The sequence below is a fragment of the Simochromis diagramma genome, unplaced genomic scaffold, assembly GCF_900408965.1.
Source record: "Simochromis diagramma unplaced genomic scaffold, fSimDia1.1 OVJJ01000603.1, whole genome shotgun sequence".
NCBI lineage: Eukaryota > Metazoa > Chordata > Actinopteri > Cichliformes > Cichlidae > Simochromis > Simochromis diagramma.
Genome location: NW_024387414.1, coordinates 2,198,153 through 2,220,220, shown reverse-complemented (window position 1 = coordinate 2,220,220; position 22,068 = coordinate 2,198,153). Strand labels below are relative to the sequence as shown.

At 43.4% G+C, this 22,068-nt stretch overlaps 2 protein-coding genes and 1 long non-coding RNA gene across 6 annotated transcripts; 1 reads left to right on the top strand and 2 right to left on the bottom strand.

Annotated features, from left to right (window-relative positions):
* Positions 1 to 4,111: 4,111 nt before the first annotated feature.
* Positions 4,112 to 13,549, top strand: LOC120721508. Of its 3 annotated transcripts, none has more exons than XR_005693180.1 (3): positions 4,112 to 5,001; positions 6,936 to 7,007; positions 9,914 to 11,697. It is a non-coding gene; the product is annotated as an uncharacterized LOC120721508 (long non-coding RNA). The 3 variants fall into 3 exon arrangements; XR_005693181.1 differs by lacking the exon at positions 4,112 to 5,001 and adding an exon at positions 13,006 to 13,549 and having other exon boundaries at positions 6,539 to 7,007; positions 9,914 to 11,192; XR_005693179.1 differs by lacking the exon at positions 4,112 to 5,001 and having other exon boundaries at positions 6,537 to 7,007.
* On the bottom strand, positions 5,496 to 12,172 carry si:ch73-204p21.2. 2 transcript variants are annotated; one of them, XM_040011882.1, is made up of 6 exons: positions 12,041 to 12,172; positions 9,927 to 10,050; positions 9,712 to 9,772; positions 8,202 to 8,262; positions 6,576 to 6,650; positions 5,496 to 6,472 (listed from the first exon to the last, which is right to left on the bottom strand). In XM_040011882.1, the coding sequence occupies exons 2-6, from the start codon at positions 10,043 to 10,045 to the stop codon at positions 6,189 to 6,191; spliced, it is 600 nt and encodes a 199-aa protein (XP_039867816.1). In that variant the 5' UTR covers positions 10,046 to 10,050; positions 12,041 to 12,172; the 3' UTR covers positions 5,496 to 6,188. The 2 variants fall into 2 exon arrangements, with proteins under 2 accessions (XP_039867816.1, XP_039867815.1); XM_040011881.1 differs by lacking the exon at positions 12,041 to 12,172 and having other exon boundaries at positions 9,927 to 10,206.
* Positions 13,550 to 14,692: 1,143 nt separating the features above from the next.
* On the bottom strand, positions 14,693 to 20,567 carry LOC120720990 (membrane progestin receptor beta-like). Its single transcript, XM_040010946.1, has 5 exons — positions 19,823 to 20,567; positions 19,625 to 19,713; positions 19,335 to 19,491; positions 15,571 to 15,786; positions 14,693 to 15,412 (listed from the first exon to the last, which is right to left on the bottom strand). The coding sequence occupies exons 1-5, from the start codon at positions 20,105 to 20,107 to the stop codon at positions 15,101 to 15,103; spliced, it is 1,059 nt and encodes a 352-aa protein (XP_039866880.1). The 5' UTR covers positions 20,108 to 20,567; the 3' UTR covers positions 14,693 to 15,100.
* Between the last annotated feature and the right edge of the window lie 1,501 nt (positions 20,568 to 22,068).

The following is a 22,068-nucleotide window of genomic DNA, read 5'->3' as shown; positions in this document are numbered from 1 at the left end:
GATGTTAAAATGGCCGAGTTTATTTAATGCTGTCAGAGTCAGTGTGATTAGAAATCCTGTTTCTAAGGTTTATAAGTCAAATATAATAACATCAGTTTGTCTGAACTTAGAGGAAGAATATTAGGTTCATCCAGCCTTTATGTTTAAAAACATTCACTGTATTGCAATAAGTTTTTGGACATCTGCATTCAGATGTATAATAACTTGTAACTCCCATTCTTAATCCATAGTTTAATATCCATAATTTAATGTCAGCCCACCCTTTGCAGCTATAACTGGAAGGCTTTCCCAGGGTTTAGGAGCGTTTATGGGAATCGTTGACCGTTCTTACAGGAGCACATTTGGGAGGTCACACTGATGTTGGACGAGAAGGCCTGACAATCTCCAATTAATCCCAAGCTGGGATGAAAAGGTATTCTGTCGGTTTGAGGTCAAGACTCTGTTCAGGCCGGTCAAGTTCTTCTACACCAAACTGGCTCATCCATGTCTTTTTGAACCTACCTTGTGTGCAATTGTGTTGGAACAGGAAGGGGTCATCTCCAAACTGTTCCCACAAAGTTGGGAACATGAAACAATCTTGGTATGCTGAATTATTAACAGGGTATTAATCCCATAAATGTTTTCTAGGTCGGACCGAGGGGGAGAACATTTGCTGTCGTGCGGTCCTCGTATGTGACTGCTGAATGTTGGCTGGTTGATAGGTGGGCAGGAATAGAACAGGGAGCGATAGCAGAGTTCAGCAGGGAGAAGCGGGAAAAAACTGCAAAATAAAAAAATAAAGAGAGTGGCTGCAGTGACACTTTTCATTATTTTTAATGCCCGGTGTGTTAGAACTTCACTCTCCTTGGCAGTTGGCTTACGGACCAACAACAACATGAGCAAGAGGGGCCCACAGACCGGTTGCAGCACATACTTTGTACACCGCCTCCATCTGACAGCAGAGCTCACTGCAGGCGACGGGCAGGAGTGGAGCCCACAGCAGAGGCGCCTCTGATATTGGTATGATCCGAGCTCAGGCACTAAGCGACTGAGCGAGGGGGCGGGGCAGCTGCTGCCTGTGAGTGCACTGTTGGAGAAACGGAGCCAGCCATACTAAGGAGAGCTTAAGTTTGAGCAGGTACCAAAGCAAATCATTCGTACCGTACAAATAATGTAAATATGACGGTGCATCACGAAAGATTGATATCAAACTGATCACTTGACCAATATTACGTTACTTGCTCTTCAAGTGAATCAACAAATGGCGAAATGAAAAGCCGAACAAATGCTATTTTTTTTTAGAGAGTCTTAGCTTACGTGTGTTTATTTCATATTTTCAGTTGTTACCCTCCCCGACTAAATCGGTTTCAGTTATGTACTGAAATATAAGAATGGACATTAGAGGGTTCTTTCAAAGAAAAAACTCAGGTAAATGTTATTTTATATATTATGCTTTGTATGTTGTTCAGTATATTTCTATGCAAAACAAGAGGGGTTTCAGTACACAGCAGGATATTCACATTTGTAACCAGATATTTACACTTTAGGGAGAAAACATTTTTACTGTACAACATCAATTTAGAGTAAACTTTTGTTTTAGATAAATATTGAAATATATTTTGAATTAGTTAAATGTCAGAATAAAGAGAGATAGAGCTGTCTATTTTTATCACTTTCATTAAATTTAGGAGCACATGTACACTAAGTTTATTGTTAATTAATAAGAAAACTGCAGACGATTCCATTCTGAGCTGAAGAAGCTTCTGATAGGTTTGTAGAGTCCATGTGAGTAAATTGGTGGCACAGCTGTGGATGCATATAAGGCAAAACACAGAGCCTGTTTCTTTGACATGGGAAAATCAAGAGATGTCAACCAAAACACCAGGAAAAGAACTGTGGAGCTCCATAAGTGTGGCTCAATTTTGAATACAATTTGGTGCCATTTGCAATTAAGAAATACAGATAGTTTCTCTCTTTACTCTTAAAGTTAACAAATATGTTTTTTATATTTATCAATCTAAAAAAATAAACATTTAGTCTGATTTGATCTTACAATTAAAAAGTGTTTGTGTTTTGATCTGAAGAGTACATAAATATGTGGTTTCAACTGTATATTTGATGATTGTCAGCACAAAGAGGGAGAGAGAGGAACAGAGAGGGAGATGGAGAATGAGGACAGAACAGAGATGAACAAGAGCAGGTGAGACACACATGTTAGTCAAATGGTTGTTTACCAAAAGTATCACCGTATCATAGGTCCTCATGTATCTCGTACCTAGTGTTTCTTTTTAGGTTTGCTATTTTTCAAATTCTAAATTTATTAAGTTATGCAGGCTTGTTTGCACAACAAGGCTGAATAATTATATAAACTTTTCTCAATCTAAATAGTGTACTTTGGTAGAATTAAAAAAAATAAGTGTAGTGCAAGTCTATGATGATTTTTAGTGCTACTATCATCTAGTTCTGATTCTGGTTCTGTCTTGGTTAAGTCCTCAGCAGTCCTGATTTTGAACTGTTGTAGACCTGTTTTAATTCCGGATCAGTTCTGGGTCTGGTTGAATTGGGGTTTAGTCCCTGTGTCTTGATACAGCCCCGACTTTCTTCTGCCTTGCTGCTTGATTAAAAAACTAGTTTAAGATGTCCTGCACATGTGATATATATTTTTCCCTATATGAAGTCATTCTTTTTTGAACAAAAGTCAAAACAGAGCCTATTAATCTTTCAGTCATTTCTACCCCCCCCCCCCCCAAAAAAAAAAAAAAAAATCCCACATGCATACTACCCTTTAGGGCTAAGCCCCGGGTGTTTCAAATGTCTGGCTCCGCCTCTGGCGCTCGCTCCGCTCGACCATAAATTCTGAATTAGGAGTTCCCTTCTCTGGAACTAACTCCTGAGAAACAACCCATAACCCCACTCCACCAAAACACTCGGCACAATGAGGATAGACAAGTACCGTTGTCCTGGCAACCGCCAGATTCAGACACGTGCACCACCAGATGGAGAAGTGTGATTGGTCACAGATCTCCGCTGCGCTAGAGTCCAGTGGCGGCATGTTTACACCACTGCATCCCACATTTACAATGTGCTTGGTGATGTAAGGCTTGGATGTAGCTGGTCGCCATGGAAACCCATCCCATGAAGTTCTCTACGCGCTGTTCTTGAGCTAATCTGAAGGCCACGTGAAGTTTGGATGCAGAAAGTCTGCGACCTCTGTGCACTATGCTCCTCAGCATCCGCTGACCCCACACCGTGATTTTACGTGGCCTAGCACTTCATGGCGGGGTTATTGTTACTCCCAATCGCTTCCACTTTGATATAATCCCACTCACAGCTGAACGTGAAAGGTTTAGTAGTGAGGAAATATTTGGACTTGTTGCACAGGTGGCAAACTGTCACGGTTTGTAGAAGCCGTGTGCATGCTGAGGTGCTTGATTTTATACACCTGTGGAAGTGACTGGAACACCCGAATTCAATGGTTTGGATGGGTGAGTGAATACTTCTCACAATATCGTGTATTTGTGATTTAACTAACTTTACCTTCTCTTATAAAGCGCCTCGAGGTGAGTTGGTGCTATAAAAATAGTCGAATATGACAGGTTATTATCTCCATAGCAATGAAAAATAATGTGTTTCCTAATAATTTTACCAAAGAGAAGCATGTATGATGTAAACAGTGTCCGCCGCTGTGACATGTTAAACTCAGCGAAGACAGAAAACAGGACTCTGTTCTCCAGAAAATAGTCATAGCCGAACCCCACCCCAAAATCAGCTCATTCATAACTGCTGTGCGTAACATGATGTGGTTGCGATACCAACATCTGTGTGTGAAGAAGACTCCTTGTTTCCACGGATACGTCCACTGGCAGCTGATGGACGTGGTAAACGTGCCTGCTGATAGTTTCACTGTTTTTAGTCATCAGCTGAACTCTTCTGATTAACTCTGACTCACACGATGACAGGATCTGACGCACACACACACACACATGTTTACCCTGTTTGTCTGTCACTGATTCGGCACTCTCACAGATCCCTGAACCTGGATCTGGACCTCAAACCTTTAAAGTTCTGTCCCTGACTGAGGCGCAGCCGTCTCACATCACACAGCTACAGGCTTTGCCATGGAGTCGTCAGCTTAAGCTGAGGGTGATGTGTCATCTGTGATAATTGTGGGACATCTGTGCAACTCTGCCAGACAAGTCCTACAAAAGCTCTGCAGGGCATCTCCACCTTACAAAAATGTCCCAAAGCTTCAGAAATTCCCTCCCTCCTTACAAAACTGTCCTCACTTCCTCTTTCATTTAAAACTTCCTGAAAAAGTTCCCTGTTCTTCCACAGAAGCTTTGTGTTTGTGTTTGTGTGAACCTTTGAAAAGTCTCAGACCTGAATGTGTCTTTACGAGGACCGGACAGATCGTCCTCACAGAGCAGAAGCGTCTCAGAAGCGAAGACATGTCCAAACAAAGACTCAGCTGTCATTTGGACGCCACTGCATCCTCCCCTGGTTTCGCTGTGACTCAGCGTGATTTTCTAAATGCTGTAACTTCACTTACAGTCAGATGATAAAGCTCAGAAGGAATCACCTCCTGTCACCACGAGGATGGGGCCACAGTTTGATTACAGGAATATACAAACAGCACATGGTGAGAGAAGCTCAGCTTCAGTGTTTCACACCGATGTCACAATGTTGGACACGAGGCAGTGAAATCCAACATAAACATGTCGGCTTTGAGGGAAGATTTAATAAACGGAAGCAGCAAAATGTGACGTGTAAACTGATCTACTCTGGTTCCTTTCCTGTGTCTCAAACAGCAAGTCATGTGACCCACCGCCATGCTGTAGTTTATTCCCTCACTGAGACAATTGAGAGCTGTTACACTCCAGCAAGATCACTCAAACGCTGCTCAGTGGGAGTGGTGGCGCAAACGAAGACCCCATGAAGGTTTGGCCTGGTTGGAGGAGAACGGGCTCTCTGTGAGAACACTTCCTGTCAGTGGACTTGGACGGCCACAGCCACAAATTACAGGTTTGCCTCATCACAGCTGTTTAAAGTTTATTAATGCTTAGTTTGCATTATTAGGGGCGTGGCCTCTTTGACTGATAGGTGGATGGTGACACAGGTGGCTGTAGCTGCTAGCCAGGCTTCACCTGACCCTAAACTGGACCTCTGGACCATGTTTGTGCTGTTGGAGCCTTTTGGGGCATTTGTAATGACATCATGTGACCAATTATATGTCTACTGTGAGGTCACTGTAATAACAGACCATCCAAGAAGGCGGAGCTCCAGTTTGGGTGAAATTCTTTGGGACTAATTAGCAGGTATCTGTGTCCGGGCGATGCTCTCACACTGCCTGTCGATGCATTTTGCTGATAATGTCACGATTTCTTATAGAAATGATCAATTCTGTCTCAAAAAGGGCAAAATGGTAATGGCGCTACCCTAGTGTAGGTAAAGGTTTCACCTTATGGATCTACTTTGAAAACAACTCAACAACAATTCATTCATAAGACTTTCAAAAATAGTTTTCTGTAACTTTATTTAAGGTTTCCGTCCTTCATCATCTTTCCTTTCATGTAGACGTGTTTTTGCTTTCTTTGCAGTTTGCTTGCAGGCCGTCACACTGTTTGTATATCATAAATACATAAATATATATTTGTAGTGGAATCTGCCCCAAAGTCCTTCTAGAAACAACTCTCGCCACTTAGCATCTACTCTGAAACAGCCTCTGGCACGTTTTTGGCCAGTTATCTAAATTGTCTTTAATTTTAAGGCTGATTGGGACATAAAAATCAGGACATTTCCTTCGGGATTAATAAAGTATTTCTGATTCTGAAAAATTTAAAAAAATGCTTGAAAACTCTGCTGAACTACAATAAAGATGAAAAATATTTTTCCCTCCTTGGAAGAGAAACTTCCCTCCATCTTTGCTGTTCCTGAATCGTCCTCCGTGTTTTTTTCTCTGAACTTGTGTTCAGATTCAGCGAGTTGCTGATGTCACTCCACGTGTGACACGTGTCTCTTTTTCATTAGAAATTCAACCTCACATCAAGACGCTGAAGCTGAGATGTTGACGCTGTGATGTCATGAGTGTTAGGGTTCCAGCACTCTGATTGGCAGATGTAGTTTTCAGGTTTTGGCGTTAATGATGCGTGCGGGAGGACCTGGCGTCCTTCGTTCTCTGTCTCTTCACACCGTCTCTCGTTCTTCATCCATCATCCCTCCATCTCTGCCGTCCTCTCGGGCAGCGGAGGTGAAGGCTCCTCCTCCTCCTGTACCGGTATCTCCGCAGGTGTATGGACAGGTGGAGGTGAAGCACTGGAGCTCAGCTTCTTGCTGACTTGAGCATAAACCGAATCCCCGTCGTGGTTGCTAAAATCCTCCAGAGCGGCGCCATGTGCTCTGGCTGGCTTGTGATTGGCCGGCATTGCTGGTGATGATATGTCCGGGTTGGTGCCGTGTCCTCCGATGGCGTGGTAGATGTGCTCAGCGTTTTGATCTGTGAACAGACAGACGACAGTTAGGAACTAATGATCAGATCATGATGATCAATAAAAGTAGTTTCTGTGGTTTCTTCGTTCTCTCCCTTCAGAGAATAAAACCTTGGCTCTGTGGCGCCCCCAGGTGGCTCCTCCAGGGAGTGAACTGCACTGAGACTTCCTCTTCAGGACGTGACTCTGAACACACAAACACAGGCATCATGGGACATTCAGCAATCTGAGTTTCTTCACCAAGTTTCTTAATTTTTAAGTGTTCTCATTAAAAAATAATATCACGAGTTCATGAAAGCGATTCAGCCTGAAGCCAGAAAATCGAGCATGAGAGCAAACTAAAAGCATCTTGTTCTACACGAAAACTCCATTAAATATTCTTACTGAACCTGTTAATGAGCCTCATTTGTGTACATGTGGAATATTTCTTATTTACTTATATTTATTCATGTCATCTGTTTTATTCTTTAGTTTCAGGTACGATGGAGCTGTCGGGACTTTAGAGTCGGGACATCGGGAGCCAGAGAGAGAAGACAGCGAGAGGTGAGGACATCATCTTTTTATTTATTTATTTTAAAAAGCACATTGATTAAATTCAAGTCGTTGTTATTTATTTAGCCCCAACAACACTTGCCTCAAAGTGTTTTATATTGTAATGTAAAGACCCAACAATATTACAACTATCTGATGAGCCCCTTTAAGCAAGCACTTGGTGACGGTGGGAAGGAAAAACTCCCTTTTAACAGGAAGAAACCTCCAGCGAATTAGGGTCTGCAGCTGGCTGCTGCTCAACCCTGATTGGACAATTTGATCTACAGCAGCTTGGTGCTTCATGGCGACACATTGAAAATTGCCACGCCACCAGGGGATCAGTGCAACATCATACTTCCTGTTTCCTCCTACATTTGGACACTGGTGAAATGATTTCTGCAGACCTCACGTTAAATCAGCTCCGCTGATAATCACGGAGCATCTCGTCCTTCCTGCTTCTGCGCACGAAAAACGAGACTACAGATGAAACGTGCCTCTCCTTTAAATGCAGAATAAATTTAAAAGATCCTTCAGCTCGAGGTCGAAAGCTTCTTTTTTGTGATTCTTTGTTTTTCCTTTGGAAGAATAAAGTTATGTTAAAGGTGGGAATGCACACAGGAAATCATTCATATTTTTTTCTGAAACTATTAAAACAGTCTTCCCAGCCTCATCATTCATTTGACCTCATGAATCGTATAATTTAAATGTCTTTAGTTAAAAGTCTGCTGTCTGCCTGGTGTTTGATGGGACCTTGCTCAGTCCCTGGCGCCCCCAGGTGGCTCCTCCAGGGAGGGACCCTAACAGGGTTTTCTTCATAAGGATGAGCTTGAGGGAGGACTGATGTGATATCTTTGTGGAGCTGAATCGGCTCTCGCTGACGGTCAGTAGCTGTTAGCGCAGTAAATTCTGACTTATTTTCCTTGGTGGTCATCGTTTCCAGCACAGGAGGTATTCATTTCACCTCAGATCTTCAGGTTCAGAGCCATTACTCATCTACCTCTGTGCACTCACGCGTAAAAGACATTTTTCTGCAAAGACTTTTATTTTCTGGAGGTGTTGTGAGCTCTTCCTCCACCCTGACTTCATTCCACATGCAGTTTGGTGCTGCTTATATAAAACTGAAGTAAACTCCGTCGCACGAACCTGAAAATGTGATGAAACTACTTCATTAAAACTTCATTTAGTATAGCTGAAAAGTCTGCTCACGTTTCTCGTCGTTCTGGATCTCGTTGATCGTTGGGTTTTCTCTCACTTCCTCCAGCTTCACCTGTCAATCAACACGACAGGTTAACTATGTCTGTGAAGGTTCTCAGTCATCCAGGTCATCGTAGTCTAAGGAGCTTGCAAAGAAAAGCGTCTGGACTTCTTTAAGTTGCTTGAAGACGTTTCACCTCTCATCCGAGAAGCTTCTTCAGTTCTAAGGTCAAATGGTGGAGAGCCTCAGATTTAAGCCCTGTGGGAGTTTCCCCCCACAGAGGGACAAAAGACCCCCTAATGATCCCCTACCTAGAAGACCCACCTCCACGGGACAAGACTCGGCTGTCCATCTGTATCCAAAGGTCAAAGGTCAACCGTTCGAGGATGCCAATGTTCACATTTTGGACAGAGAAGACAGATGGTTTGAAAGAGGAGTGAAAGAAGCATCTATGTCCACTGTGAACGGCCATCTTTGAAAAGAGGGCGGGGCTTACGACACCAACTGTCTGCAATCTATAATCCAGTTTTGAGATCCTTCCCAGACGCCTTAACGCCCACTCACATCCTGGGTCATCTGACCTCAGAAAATCACATGATAGGGTGGGGCCAGGTTTCACAATGGCTCGTGTGATTAGGTAGAGGACCATTAGGGGGTCCATTGTCCCTCTTGGGGTGGACACTCCCACAGGGCTTAAATCTGGGGCTACGTCCACACTAATGCATATTAGTTTAAAAATGCATCGTTTTCTCTCTGTTTCGGCAAATACAGCGTTTTCAAAACGCTCTCAGAAACGCATACATTTCAAAACGGTGCTTGGGCGTGGCAGTGTGGACGGCGAAAACAGAGACTTTCTAAAACGATGACGCATGTTAGTCATATGATGCAGTCATGTGACCAATTAAACTAAGATAGCGGAGGGCATTATGCAGCAGTTGTTTTGTTTGACGGCCCTATTAAAGATTAATATCAGTCTGCACATCCTCCAGAGAGCTTTTCTTCAAATTCTTTAATTCTCACTCGCTTTTGCAACTTTGTACTTTTGTGTTACTCGCAGCAACAACTCCACCTCATTGTGAGTCCATTTTAAAAACTCGCTGCTTTTCCTTGACATTTTGCCGTGACGTTTCAAAGAGCCGGAAAGTAAATAAGCGGCAGACAGAAATGAGGCAGGTCGAATCTTCTTTCGTTTCACGCATGCGCAGGACTGGAAACGTAAGCGTTTTCAGCTGTTTCAATGTGGACGCACAACTCTGTGAAAACGACTGAAAACGCTAGTGTGGACGCGGAGCGTTTTCAGACAAAAACGCCGTTTTCAAATCTATCCGGGCCAGTGTGGACGTAGCCTGGGACTCTCCACCATTTGACCCTAGAACTGAAGAAGCTTCTCGGATGAGATGTGAAACGTCTTCAAGCAACCTAAAGAAGTCCAGAAGCTTTCCTTTCTCAAGCTCCTTAGACTACAAGTTAAGCCACGCCCCGTCCCATCAGAGGTTTTAGGTCGTTAAACTCGTCTCTTACCACGCTGATGAGCGTTGACGGGGTTCTGTTCACCTCCAGATCCTGAAGCTCAAATGAATGTCTGAAAAACAACAAACAACAGCGTCAGATCAGGTTTTAATGATTCACTGATCATTTCAGATGTTACTGGATTGTTTAAGATTGACTCTGATAATCACGTTAAACTTTTCATTTTCATTCATTTCATCATTCTGTGATGTAGAAAGTCTGCTGACCTGCCGCAGTCGCTGCAGAGACCCGTGAGGAAGATGGAGAGGATGAGGAGGAGGATGAAGAAGCTAACCACTCCTGATGACAGGAGCCACAGCTCGATGGCGTCTGGTCCGGTTGCCATGATCCCTGAGAGGAGAGAAAACGCAGATGAGTGAGGACGACCTGGAGACTTTATGACCTCCAAGAAGCTCACTTTGCATTTTAGTGTTTTGTAAAGAACTTTAATTAGCATCAGATGTAAATCATCCTCAGTTTCTCTGATCATTAACAGGTCTAACAATCAGCAGAGGTCAAAGGTCAGAAACTTTATTCCTCCTTCTTCTCGCAGACTTCCACATAAATTCCACCTGATCTGTTTTCATATCAAAGGAATGCTTTAAATGCGCTCTTCAAACATAACTGAGCAAATATGAGCTCAAATTTACTGATATCATTAATGCATGTGTGCTAAAGCCCTGAGTCATGAACGCACAAAGCAACACACTCGTGGATCAAACGTGACGCTGTGTGTGCTTTAAGGCCGGTCCGTCGTCGGGTGTGTACTCGTTCTTTCAGCTCAGCGGCGATTGAATCATCCTGACCAACTCCTGTTACACAAACAGTGAAGCAGATGCCGGAGGTGGGTCGCGGTGCGAGAACGCCATGTTCAGATTAGAAAAAACTGCATTTAGCGCAGTTATTTCACTGTAATAAAGGAAACGAGGCGCAAACAGCCAAGCTAACACGTATCCACCTCACTGATTATCACGCCACATCTCTTCTGTTAAATGTTGCAGTGACAAAACATCAGTTAAATGTTTCAACAGCTGGGGCTGTTTTTATTCTGCGCAGGGGGAACTTCCTGTTGTCTCCAATGCCTGTCTCCAGAGCTGCGACTCAAATACGCAGACACATCGTAGTCCATCGAACTTGAGACTGAACTTAAAGTGAAGTAAGGCCACAGAGCAGGCGAACCATGAAGAGATTAGAATAAATGAATGAAAACAGGAAACATCATCACCATGTGCGATGATGATCAGAGCTGTGGTGAAAGGTTTGGGTGGGGCTGCTCTTTTTAAGATTTCTTCTCTTTTCTCAGTTGTTTGGAGACGGAGTTCCACGTATGAAGGAGACGACTGCCTTTCTGTTTATTTTCTTTTTGTTTTTGCAAAGAAAGCGAGCCTATAGCGTCCACAAAAGCGAGCCGCAGTCCCAGCAGGTCACCTGATCTCAAGGTCAGCCCACATCACCTGATGGCTCAGGCAACACCCTTGTCCACATCCTGATGGGTGAGCAATTTAAGCTGCTTTATCCTGCCGGGCCACAGTTTCTGCACATTTGCAAGCCCCTTTGCCTTCCAGCGAAGCCTCCTCTGTTCTGTACGAGGAGGTGGTGCTGTCGCTCCACCCGCTCCATCTTTGTATGCACGAGCACGGTGAGGTCCCAGAAAAATGCCAAACAAGTCAAAAAAGAAAAAAAAGCCACGAAGAGGCGTAAAACAAGTAAAAGAGACATTAAGAGTCCATAACGAGACCCTAAATAGTTCTGACAAAGTGCAAAACAGCAACATTGTATTGATAAAAGACAATGAAGTCATAGACACAAACCCCAAATTACAGCCCTTTGTTTCAGCCTGTTCCTCATAGAACAGGGTGGGGTCTGCAGCTGGGGGCCCGCTGCCTCATCATCTGTCTCTGGTTTTCTGGTGTGAATACCAAACGATGCCAGTCTGTCTTTTAACCTGTTTCCTGGTCTTAAAAGTGCTACTATGAGAATATTTTTCACGTCAAACGTGAAAATCAAGAACACACTGATGCTGCTGCTATCACATAAGACAGCTCAGAAAAGTAACAGATAACAGAACCTCAGATGTGAAACTTGGTAAAATAGTTACTTTATGATATCTCTTGACACATTAATATTAGGATAATTAGTGTTTGCACATTAATTTCCTTTACAACTGACATTATGACTGTATGTCTGTGAATTAAAACACATCAACTTTCTCATCTACATTCATGTCAGTTGAGTAACTGCAGGCAGCTCCAGAGTACGAGTGCAGCTCTGAGTGTTCCAACAGTTCAGTTTACTTTCTTAATGTATGAGCGCTAAAGTTTAAGAAGCAGTGTGGACGTACCTGTGCGCAGACAGCTGTGTGTTCAGGTTCAGTGGTGCTATGAGGGTTTGTTCCTGCTGCACGTTTACTCATTGACAGACTGAACAAACACTCTGCTGTGAGAGCTGCTTAAAGACACACTGCACAAACACTGCACAGGACTCCGGATTCCCCCACAGGAACTGAGACCTGCTTAGCTTAGCTAAGCACAAAGACTGCATGTGCACATATTCAAAATGTTGCAGTCTTTGCTTAAATCTAAAAATGTGTGATTATTAATGCTAACAAAAATCGGTAATTATTCAGAAATGTGCAGAAAGACTGCAGTTCCTCTAATATCCAACAGAGGCTTCAGCATGATCATAGTTTAATGGGCACTAAACCTACTGTGTGTATATTAATTTTAGGCAGAGTGCTGACAGTCATGGGGATTTATGTCAAAAACATTAGTCCACATTAATAATGAGGCTCTAACACATTTTAGACCCATCAGAGATCACTGTGAGTAACTAAAACTGGAACGTGCCATCACAGACTGTCTTGTTAAAGATTTGCTGTTCATAGCAGATTCGATTAGAAGGTAAAGCAAATCAACCTGTTTGAAACCTCTATTTTCACAGAGCTACAGGCTAGCAGCTCACTTGCTGCCTCTTTTTCTGCTTTAATGTTTTCATATCTCTGCTTTTTTATTTTTAACACCCTCTGTGTGTTTGCTGTTTCACTGCTGATTTACTGATGAACTTTGACCTGCTCTACGGTACAAGTGTATGTGAACAGGATGTTCCTCACCTGTCCATGTGGTTCCTCACACATCTGTTATAATCACTGTGTTGAGCATTTACTCTGTGCTGTCAATAATACAGCCACAAATGCTTTCAGAAGTGGCTTTGTTTCATAATTTTAGTGTTCAAACCGAGAATGATATTCTCTCCTGATAGCTGAATGGGGGGTGTGTTTTACATTTTATGGCGTCTTTCTAACCACAGACAGCTGCGACTGATAAGCTCCATAAAGCCGAGATCAAACTGAAACTGGAGCACCAAGAGCAGCTCCACCCGAACTGTGCAACTGACACTTTCTGCTTGACTGGCAGAGTGAGGCCCTTTGAGGACTGTGAGAGGCAGATAACAGCAGCCTTGCTGTTAAAGGACACATAAAGTGAATTCACATTATTTTTTCTCTATCGCAGTCTGCATTCAGCTTCCTGTCTGGATGTTGTCATACGTGCATTGTGGTGTTAAAGTCCATAGAAACCCTGTAGTTACTGTAAAATGTCAGCTAAAATTTCATTTTGATAGATAAAGGGAGAATCAGCTTTAGTAAAATATGGGGTGTTGGTAGGTTGGTTTTTAATAACAGATATATTAAAAACCAACCTACAAGTTGGTTGTAGGTTGTTCAATGATTGTTCATACAAATCGACAGGCTGTAAATTTTAGAGGTACTACAGAAACCGTCTGTTAGATTTGTATTGTTTATTGTCATTTATGCTTAGAAATTTTTAACCATATATGCTTAGAGGTGCATAATCGATTGTGTAGTGATAGGATGTGTGATCCTTAATAGTCTGCAAAGGCTTGGTGTGCATTCCAGAGTGTTCTGGCATTCACACCCACATTCTGGGAGCATGGGAGAGGGCATACCTTCTCTTATTGTTTTATGGTAGGATAAACATGTCTATATCTGTTTTAGGCTAAGTGCCTTTTGTTTAGATGAACTGTTGGACTTCCAAACCAGCAGGGTTAGGGAAGTCTTTATGGGGTCACACTCTGACCACACACACACTTACACAACGCACAGGTAAGGTACTCTTTGTGTGTATGTAGACGTGATATGTTAATGAACCTATGTATATTCATGTAACCTCAATAAAAGAGCAGTGTTACGGGGGAGCGGATGAGAGCACCTGGGGTCAAGCGAAGGAACGGCGTTTGTCCAGTTCTCTCCCGTGCACGAGAACCATGAAGAACTTTGCCTACTCGTGTCTTGCTTTGCTGTGTAATTAAATTGTCCTTAACGTTCCAGCGAATAGGTTTATGCTACAAACCTATCACCGTCCTTTACGCCGACACAAACTGCACGGGTACGCAGGAAAAAAAAATCTGCCTGCTAAACTGAAAGTTCTCCAGACCATCAACCACTAAAAACATGTGGCTCAAGTCCTAAAACAAGCAAGAATGAGAATCCTTTGGCAAAAACTACAACAAAACTACAGAAATGCAAACCCTTGGTTCCCAAATGCTTACAGACTGTTGTTAAAGGAAGAACAGTCAACGGTTATCTTAGTATTTTATTATCTTATTATTTTAATCTATTGTATATAGTATCTTATTCTTATTCTATTCAAGTGTTTCTAATTTTTGCTATATAACTTTGCACTGTCCACTTTGGAGGGCGATCGTGGCTCAAGAGTTGGGAGTTCGTCTTGTAATCGGAAGGTTGCCGGTTCAAGCCCTGGCTCAGCCTCGGTCGTTGTGTCCTTGGGCAAGACACTTCACCTACCGCCTACTGGTGATGGCCTCGCCTCTGTCAGTCTGCCCCAGGGCAGCTGTGGCTACTACTGTAGCTGCCTCCACCAGTGTGTGAATGAATAGTGGAATTGTAAAGCGCTTTGAGGGGTCCCGAAAAGCGCTACATAAATGCAATCCATTATTATTATTACTTTCTGCTGTAACAAAACAAATTTCCCACGTGTGGGACTAATAAAGGTTATCTTATCTTATTAAATACAGGTTTTAGATTTATTTTCAATCAAGACCCCAACCTGGAGCTCAGTGAGGCAACAGTGTTCAGCTAACAGATAAACGTACAAACTATAGACAATATTGCTTTATTGCAAACAGAAATTAAAAACTGGTCCCATAATGTTAAATGGTCACTTGATTTTAGTCGTTGTTTAGTAAAATGTAAAAAAGAGAAACCAGAAGAACCAGAAGTTCGGTGCAGGAATATGATGGTCTGCATCACTATCATCTGATGCTAACAAACAACCCAAACCAACAAAAGTAAAGAAATGCTTCCACTGCAGAGTCAGTCCCTCAGAAGAAGAAGAGACTTCCTGTACACAAACTTTTTCCTCTTCTATCGTTGCTCTTTCATCAGCTGTGCCTGAGCCTGCCTCCTCATGGCGAGGGCTGTCAAGGCGCAACACAACGTCAGGCAGGGAAAGGAGGCGCAAGCCAGCAGGAGGCGCTCCTCTCCAAACTCTCTGACCATCGCCGGCCGCCGCCATAGGAAGTCGTGGAACAGTGCTTCCTGCTGGGCCAGTGTGCAGAGTGACAGCAAGATGTGGAAGAGCTGGTGTCCGTGGCCGACGATGTCAAAGCGGCCGGGGGAGAAGCGCTCAGGAACGGGGCAAGAGAAGAAGAAGGCGGATAGCATAAACAGCACCACCTGGTGGAAAAATGACAGAAAGCTTTTTGACAGTAGCACAAAAATATACAAATAAGAACAATTTGTGCAATATTTTTACCCAAAATTACTAACCAGTAATAAATATAACTGTTAGGTCTAATAAATCCATGACTAAAGAAATAAGTAAAAGGAACTACCTGCAAGAAGTGCAATGGTAGTGCAGGGCTGCCTGTCCAGCTGTGGGTGGCAAGACGGTGGGCAACAGGGCTGATGTCCACTAGGTAGGCCACACCCATTGGGATCAGCTGGCAGAGCTTCCTGTGAAGGGGGTATGGACGGCGGAAACGAAGTTTTGCATAGCAGCAGGCGGTGCACGAGAGCCACGCAAGGAGGGCAGCTGCTGGGAGGAAGACCTGAAATCCAAAAACCTGATCAGGACATTTGAACATACCGATGGGACGGAAGACTCAAACACAAACCTTTCTAACCATGCTTTCCCTTCCATCTGAACATCCAGGCATCATTGCAATAAGAAATCCAACTGTCCACAAAGTAATCATCAAACCATTAAATAAGCCAACTACAAAACATCCAAATTGTCCATCCGTGAACAAACCTGTCCAGCCTGCACTGGGTTCATCAGTCCAACATTCACACTATTCAGTCATCTAATCACCCCACTTTCCAATATCCAACAGTCACAGTATTCAGCTGTCCAACATCCAATCATTAAACTGTCCAACCACCCAGATCTCCAACCATACAGCTATACCCGTCCAACAATCCAATATCCAATTATCAAATTGTTTACCAATATCATTTACAAACCATCCAGTCATCCAACACCCAGTCACTAAACTGTCCACTCATCACACTATTTAACAGTCCATGAGTCAAACTATTCAACCTCCTAGCTCCAGTTGGGAGGTATATCCAGTTGCATCACTGGATATACAGCCATAACAATATCCAGTGATTCAATAATGCAACATCCAACAATCAAATGAACCAAATTCCCAACCATTAAACCGTCCAGGACTCCATTTATTAAACTATCCAACCATCCAGTCATCCAACATCCAATCACTGAACTGTGCAACTTTCACACTATTAAAATTCTAACTACCCAACTATCCAACCATCAAGTTCTCCAACCATACAAACATACCAGTATTCAACATCCAACTACCTAGTATCGACTCGTCTAACTGTTTGACCATCACACCATCTTGCAGTCCATGTATCCAACTAGCCAGTCAGCCTGCTCCCCAAAAATACAACCATATCAATATCCAAACATCCAGCCTTCAGACCATTAAGGTATTACACTGTCCTACAATCCATCTATCCAAAACGCAACAATCCAACTGTCCAACAATCACAATATCCAAACATCCAATGGTTATACTATCAAACCATCCAACTATCCATATACAATACAGTCATCTAACTGTCAGGGGGTGAAAGGCTGATACAGTGGGGCAAAAAAGTATTTAGTCAGCCACCGATTGTGCAAATTCCCCCACTTAAAATGATGACAGAGGTCAGTAATTTGCACCAGAGGTACACTTCAACTGTGAGAGACAGAATGTGAAAAAAAAATCCATGAATCCACATGGTAGGATTTGTAAAGAATTTATTCGTAAATTAGGGTGGAAAATAAGTATTTGGTCACCTCAAACAAGGAAAATCTCTGGCTCTCACAGACCTGTAATGTCTTCTGTAAGAAGCTTTTCTGTCCCCCACTCGTTACCTGTATGAATGGCACCTGTTTGAACCCATCATCTGTATAAAAGACACCTGTCCACAGCCTCAAACAGTCAGACTCCAAACTCCGCCATGGCCAAGACCAAAGAGCTTTCGAAGGACACCAGGAAAAGTATTGTAGACCTGCACCAGACTGGGAAGAGTGAATCTACAATAGGCAAGCAGCTTGGTGTGAAAAAATCAACTGTGGGAGCAATCATCAGAAAATGGAAGACATACAAGACCACTGATAATCTCCCTCGATCTGGGGCTCCACGCAAGATCTCATCCCGTGGGGTCAAAATGATCATGAGAACGGTGAGCAAAGATCCCAGAACCACACGGGGGGACCTGGTGAATGACCTGCAGAGAGCTGGGACCAAAGTAACAAAGGTCACCATCAGTAACACACTACAACAGCAGGGAATCAAATCCCGCAGTGCCAGACGTGTTCCGCTGCTGAAGCCAGTGCATGTCCAGGCCCGTCTGAAGTTTGCCAGAGAGCACATGGATGATACAGCAGAGGATTGGGAGAAGGTCATGTGGTCAGATGAAACCAAAGTAGAACTTTTTGGTATAAACTCAACTCGTCGTGTTTGGAGGAAGAAGAATACTGAGTTGCATCCCAAGAACACCATACCTACTGTGAAGCATGGGGGTGGAAACATCATGCTATGGGGCTGTTTTTCTGCCAAGGGGACAGGACGACTGATCCGTGTTAAGGACAGAATGAATGGGACCATGTATCGTGAGATTTTGAGCCAAAACCTCCTTCCATCAGTGAGAACTTTGAAGATGAAACGAGGCTGGGTCTTCCAACATGACAATGATCCAAAACACACCGCCCGGGCAACAAAGGAGTGGCTCCGTAAGAAGCATTTGAAAGTCCTGGAGTGGCCTAGCCAGTCTCCAGACCTCAACCCCATAGAAAATCTGTGGCGGGAGTTGAAAGTCCGTGTTGCTCGGCGACAGCCCCAAAACATCACTGCTCTCGAGAAGATCTGCATGGAGGAATGGGCCAAAATACCAGCTACTGTGTGTGCAAACCTGGTAAAGACCTATAGTAAACGTTTGACCTCTGTTATTGCCAACAAAGGTTATGTTACAAAGTATTGAGTTGTATTTTTGTTATTGACCAAATACTTATTTTCCACCCTGATTTACGAATAAATTCTTTACAAATCCTACCATGTGGATTCATGGATTTTTTTTTCACATTCTGTCTCTCACAGTTGAAGTGTACCTCTGGTGCAAATTACTGACCTCTGTCATCATTTTAGGTGGGGGAACTTGCACAATCGGTGGCTGACTAAATACTTTTTTGCCCCACTGTATGTGGAAGTGGACATGAAAGCAGATTCAAGGGACAATAGACTAGCAGTTACTAGCAGACAGGCACAGTGGACTGGAGCAAACTGAGGGCACCGCAAGATCAGGCTCCATCTGTAGAAAAAGAGGGGGTTGGTACCCTAGAGAGGCTTCAAAAAGCAAGAGACCTATAGCAGAAGAGAGAAGTGAGTTATAAGTATATTCAGTCCATGAAAGTTGTGAGGACCAGGTAGAAGGGTTGTGGGTGTAACACAGTGAAGGGCAATTTCCAATTGGCTCCGAAAGTTGTGCAAAAATCTTCCAATTGTCTTGTTAACGGTTGAAGAAAGTGACAAGTAAAGAAAGCTGCAGCGGAGTTTAGTTCCAGGAACGGCAAAAACAAACTGGACACACAAGGAAACAGCAGTTAGAATTCAACGAGGCAAATAACAAGAGATGGAAGAGCCAAGTTACAGCCGTAGCTGACGGACTGGCAATGAGACAAAGGGTGAGCTGGTCTTAAATGCCAGCCTGCTGATTGCCACTGATGGATCACTGCTGGATGATGCATGTGGAAATGAGCCTCTGCCCTCATGGGCAGATACTGGAGAACCAGAGCCAGCATGGAGAAACACATCAAAACAGCAGACACTCACGCAACCACCCAGCCATCACAGAATCCAGCTATCTATCATTCAGTGAAAATACCCAAACATAACACTGTCAGACTATCCAACATGTAACATCCAACTGTCCAACCTCCTGCCTCCATCCAGTCAGTCAGTCAAGACTAAATTTCCACTACCTTACCAGAAAACTACCAGGCCGTCCAAAAAATCAACCAACATTGCAGACGTCCAACAATCAGCCATCAAATATTACCATAGTTCAATATCTGTAAACAAACCTGTCCCAGCATGCTTTGTCTCCAGGCAGTGTTGGAGCTGTACAGGCAGAGAGCCAGAGCACAGCCATACTGATAGACGGCCACGCCCACATAGTCCAGGAAGAATAGTGAGTAATGTGCCTGCTCTGAGTGGGACTGCAGCAGGTGAGCGGCAGCACTGCAGGAGGTAATACGATGTTAGTTAAAGCTGCAATATTTAAAATGTTTACATTAAACTTCAAACATCATTCCCAAATCAAATATATAGGAAGACTTTGTTATCGTTGGTGACTAAAGAATGAATCACTCACCTGCAGCTGAGGTATGTGACTGCAGAAAGAACATAGAGGACCAGAGGTAGAGAGGAGGCATCCACAGAAAAACCTTCACCTTCAGGACCCTGCAGTCGGAAACCCAGGATTCCCTTAATAGGTCAAAGGTCAGACAACAGGAAGTCAAACAGAATGTCATCATGCAGCAGAAGATCAGAGCATCTGTAAATATCCTACCCCTCCTCGCATGATGGCGAACACCATGAACCTGAGCACCACGAAGGCGGCAGCCAGCAGGTGGCTCCACACATTCAGCGTCTCATTGTGGATCTGGAACAGGCTGAGGGCGTAACACCGCCACGACATGCCCGTGGGACGGTACCCCGTCAGGATGAAGCGCTCCCGAAACAGAGGGGGAACATCCACGTCTCGGACGGTAGGGGGGTTGGATGGGAGGAGGCGGTGCAGCAGAGGGAGGAAGTTAAGACAGAGCGAGGGATGGGCAAACGACACCTGAGGCATGATGGGGGATGACCCAGCTGGATGAGGAGGAAATGATAAGAAGATTCTGTTCTGTTTGATTACCCCTACGTGAAAATGAAAATCACACTTCAGTAAATTAAATTATAAATTTATTTGGAAGCCAAAAAGCTGAGAGTATTAGCTGTAAAGCTTATATCCTTGTTATGCTTTTATCTGTTGGGAATTCCAGATTATAAAATGTAAAATAAAAGTTTAATGCTGGGAAATGACTGTAATTCAGCAGAGATATTTGTTATTAAAATGTCAAATATTTGTACTTTATCAAACAAATTTCTACCATGAATATACCAGTAAAATGCTCTGAAGTAATTTATTTTAAAACTCTAATTTTCTAAATAAATACATTTCTAAAGGTGATGTTAACATGAAATTCACACCAGATGTAGGTAACAACCCATCCAATGCACACATACAAATAAATCAAACCACAGATGTCCATAAACTAATTTATGTGTAATAATGCAAAATGGCACAGGGAAATGGTAAACGGCCTGTATTTGTATAGCACTTTACTAGTCCCTAAGGACCCCAAAGCGCTTTACATATCCAGTCATCCACCCATTGGTGATGGCAGCTACATTGTAGCCACAGCCGCCCCGGGGCGCACTGACAGAGGCGAGGCTGCCGGACACTGGCACCACCGGGCCCTCTGACCACCACCAGTAGGCAACGGGTGAAGTGCCCAAGGACACAACGACCTAGACTGTCCAAGCCGGGGCTCGAACCAGCAACCTTCCGATTACAAGGCGAACTCCCAACTCTTGAGCCACGATCGCCCAGGGAAAAAGTATTGAACACATGAAGAAAGGGAGGTTCAAAAAGGCATGGAAATGGCATCAGCTTCAGAAAATCAGTAATTACTGCAAATTAATATCAGCTGGTTCAGTCCCAACTGATGGCCTATAAAAATGGTGTCTCATCACCTAGGTGTCACACAAGTAAACATCTCGTGATGGATAAAACCAGTGAGCTCTCTCAACACCTTCACAACCGTATTTTTGTAAAACATACTGATGGCATTGGATACTTGGCACTTGTGGAGAGCTACAGAAAGACCTGGAATCAACAAGTTCAGTTGTTCCCATGTTGTTGCAGTATATTAATGACTAACCTCGTATTGTGGATGGATTATCTCAGTTGTTCTCCTGACTGAAGTTTGGCATTTGTCCCTAACCATCGGGAACCCTCACGTTAATTTTTATCAGGTGGAAAAAAGTTGGCGTTCATCCTCCAGCTTCACTGTGTTTATGTTATGCTAACATAGCTGTGTCGCTAGCAATCACTTAGCACATCATTATACCAGCTAGCCCAACTTCAGTAACCCTACAAACGTCACTGCTGTTTAGTTTTCTGTCTTCATTTATGTTGGAAGTGATAGCAGAGCTGTACGTTTGAATTGTTTCAGAAATCTCTCAGTCAGAACATGCTACATCAAGTTTAGGTGGAAGCTAGCGAGCCAACTTCCTGCTAACTCCTAACTAACTCCGTTACATTTAATAAATCCTGTTTTTATGGATGCCTGGATGTTAAACTTAATTGTTACACCTGGTAAAGCAACAACGCTGATCATTTTATTAAAGAAGAAAGAATTTAGACCGTTTTTAACTCTCAGTGTTCGTTTGACTTTGGTAACTGAAGTGGACGGAGTTTTGGACCCCGATTACTCCGCGAGGCTCCTGACTACGGTACTGTAATGCTCCAACAATCCATCAAGCTTTGCAGCTTCGTAGCTTACCAAAGTCGCACTAAATCATTTTTTGACAGATTTTTGAGTGCCGTGTAGCACATAAAATCAGTTTGAGGCCAATAAGCACAACCAGTTCATACATAAGGTGCACCGGATTATAAGGTGCACTGTTGATTTTTGAGAAAATTGAAGGATTTTAAGTGCGCCTTATAGTGCAGTAAATACGGTACTTCATATAAATGAAGGAAGGATG

Excerpts from the sequence above, each read along its gene's own strand:
- si:ch73-204p21.2 (XM_040011881.1), bottom strand. The coding sequence starts at position 10,189 with ATGATCAGAGAAACTGAGGATGATTTACATCTGATGCTAATTAAAGTT. Across the intron at positions 9,773-9,926 it reads CTCTGCAGCGACTGCGGCAG|ACATTCATTTGAGCTTCAGG; the intron begins GTCAGCAGACTT and ends GTTGTTTTTCAG. Across the intron at positions 6,473-6,575 it reads GGGGGCGCCACAGAGCCAAG|ATCAAAACGCTGAGCACATC; the intron begins GTTTTATTCTCT and ends GTCTGTTCACAG.
- LOC120720990 (XM_040010946.1), bottom strand. The coding sequence starts at position 20,107 with ATGCCTCAGGTGTCGTTTGCCCATCCCTCGCTCTGTCTTAACTTCCTC. Across the intron at positions 19,714-19,822 it reads TCGCCATCATGCGAGGAGGG|GGTCCTGAAGGTGAAGGTTT; the intron begins GTAGGATATTTA and ends TTCCGACTGCAG. Across the intron at positions 15,787-19,334 it reads GACAAAGCATGCTGGGACAG|GTCTTCCTCCCAGCAGCTGC; the intron begins GTTTGTTTACAG and ends TTTGGATTTCAG.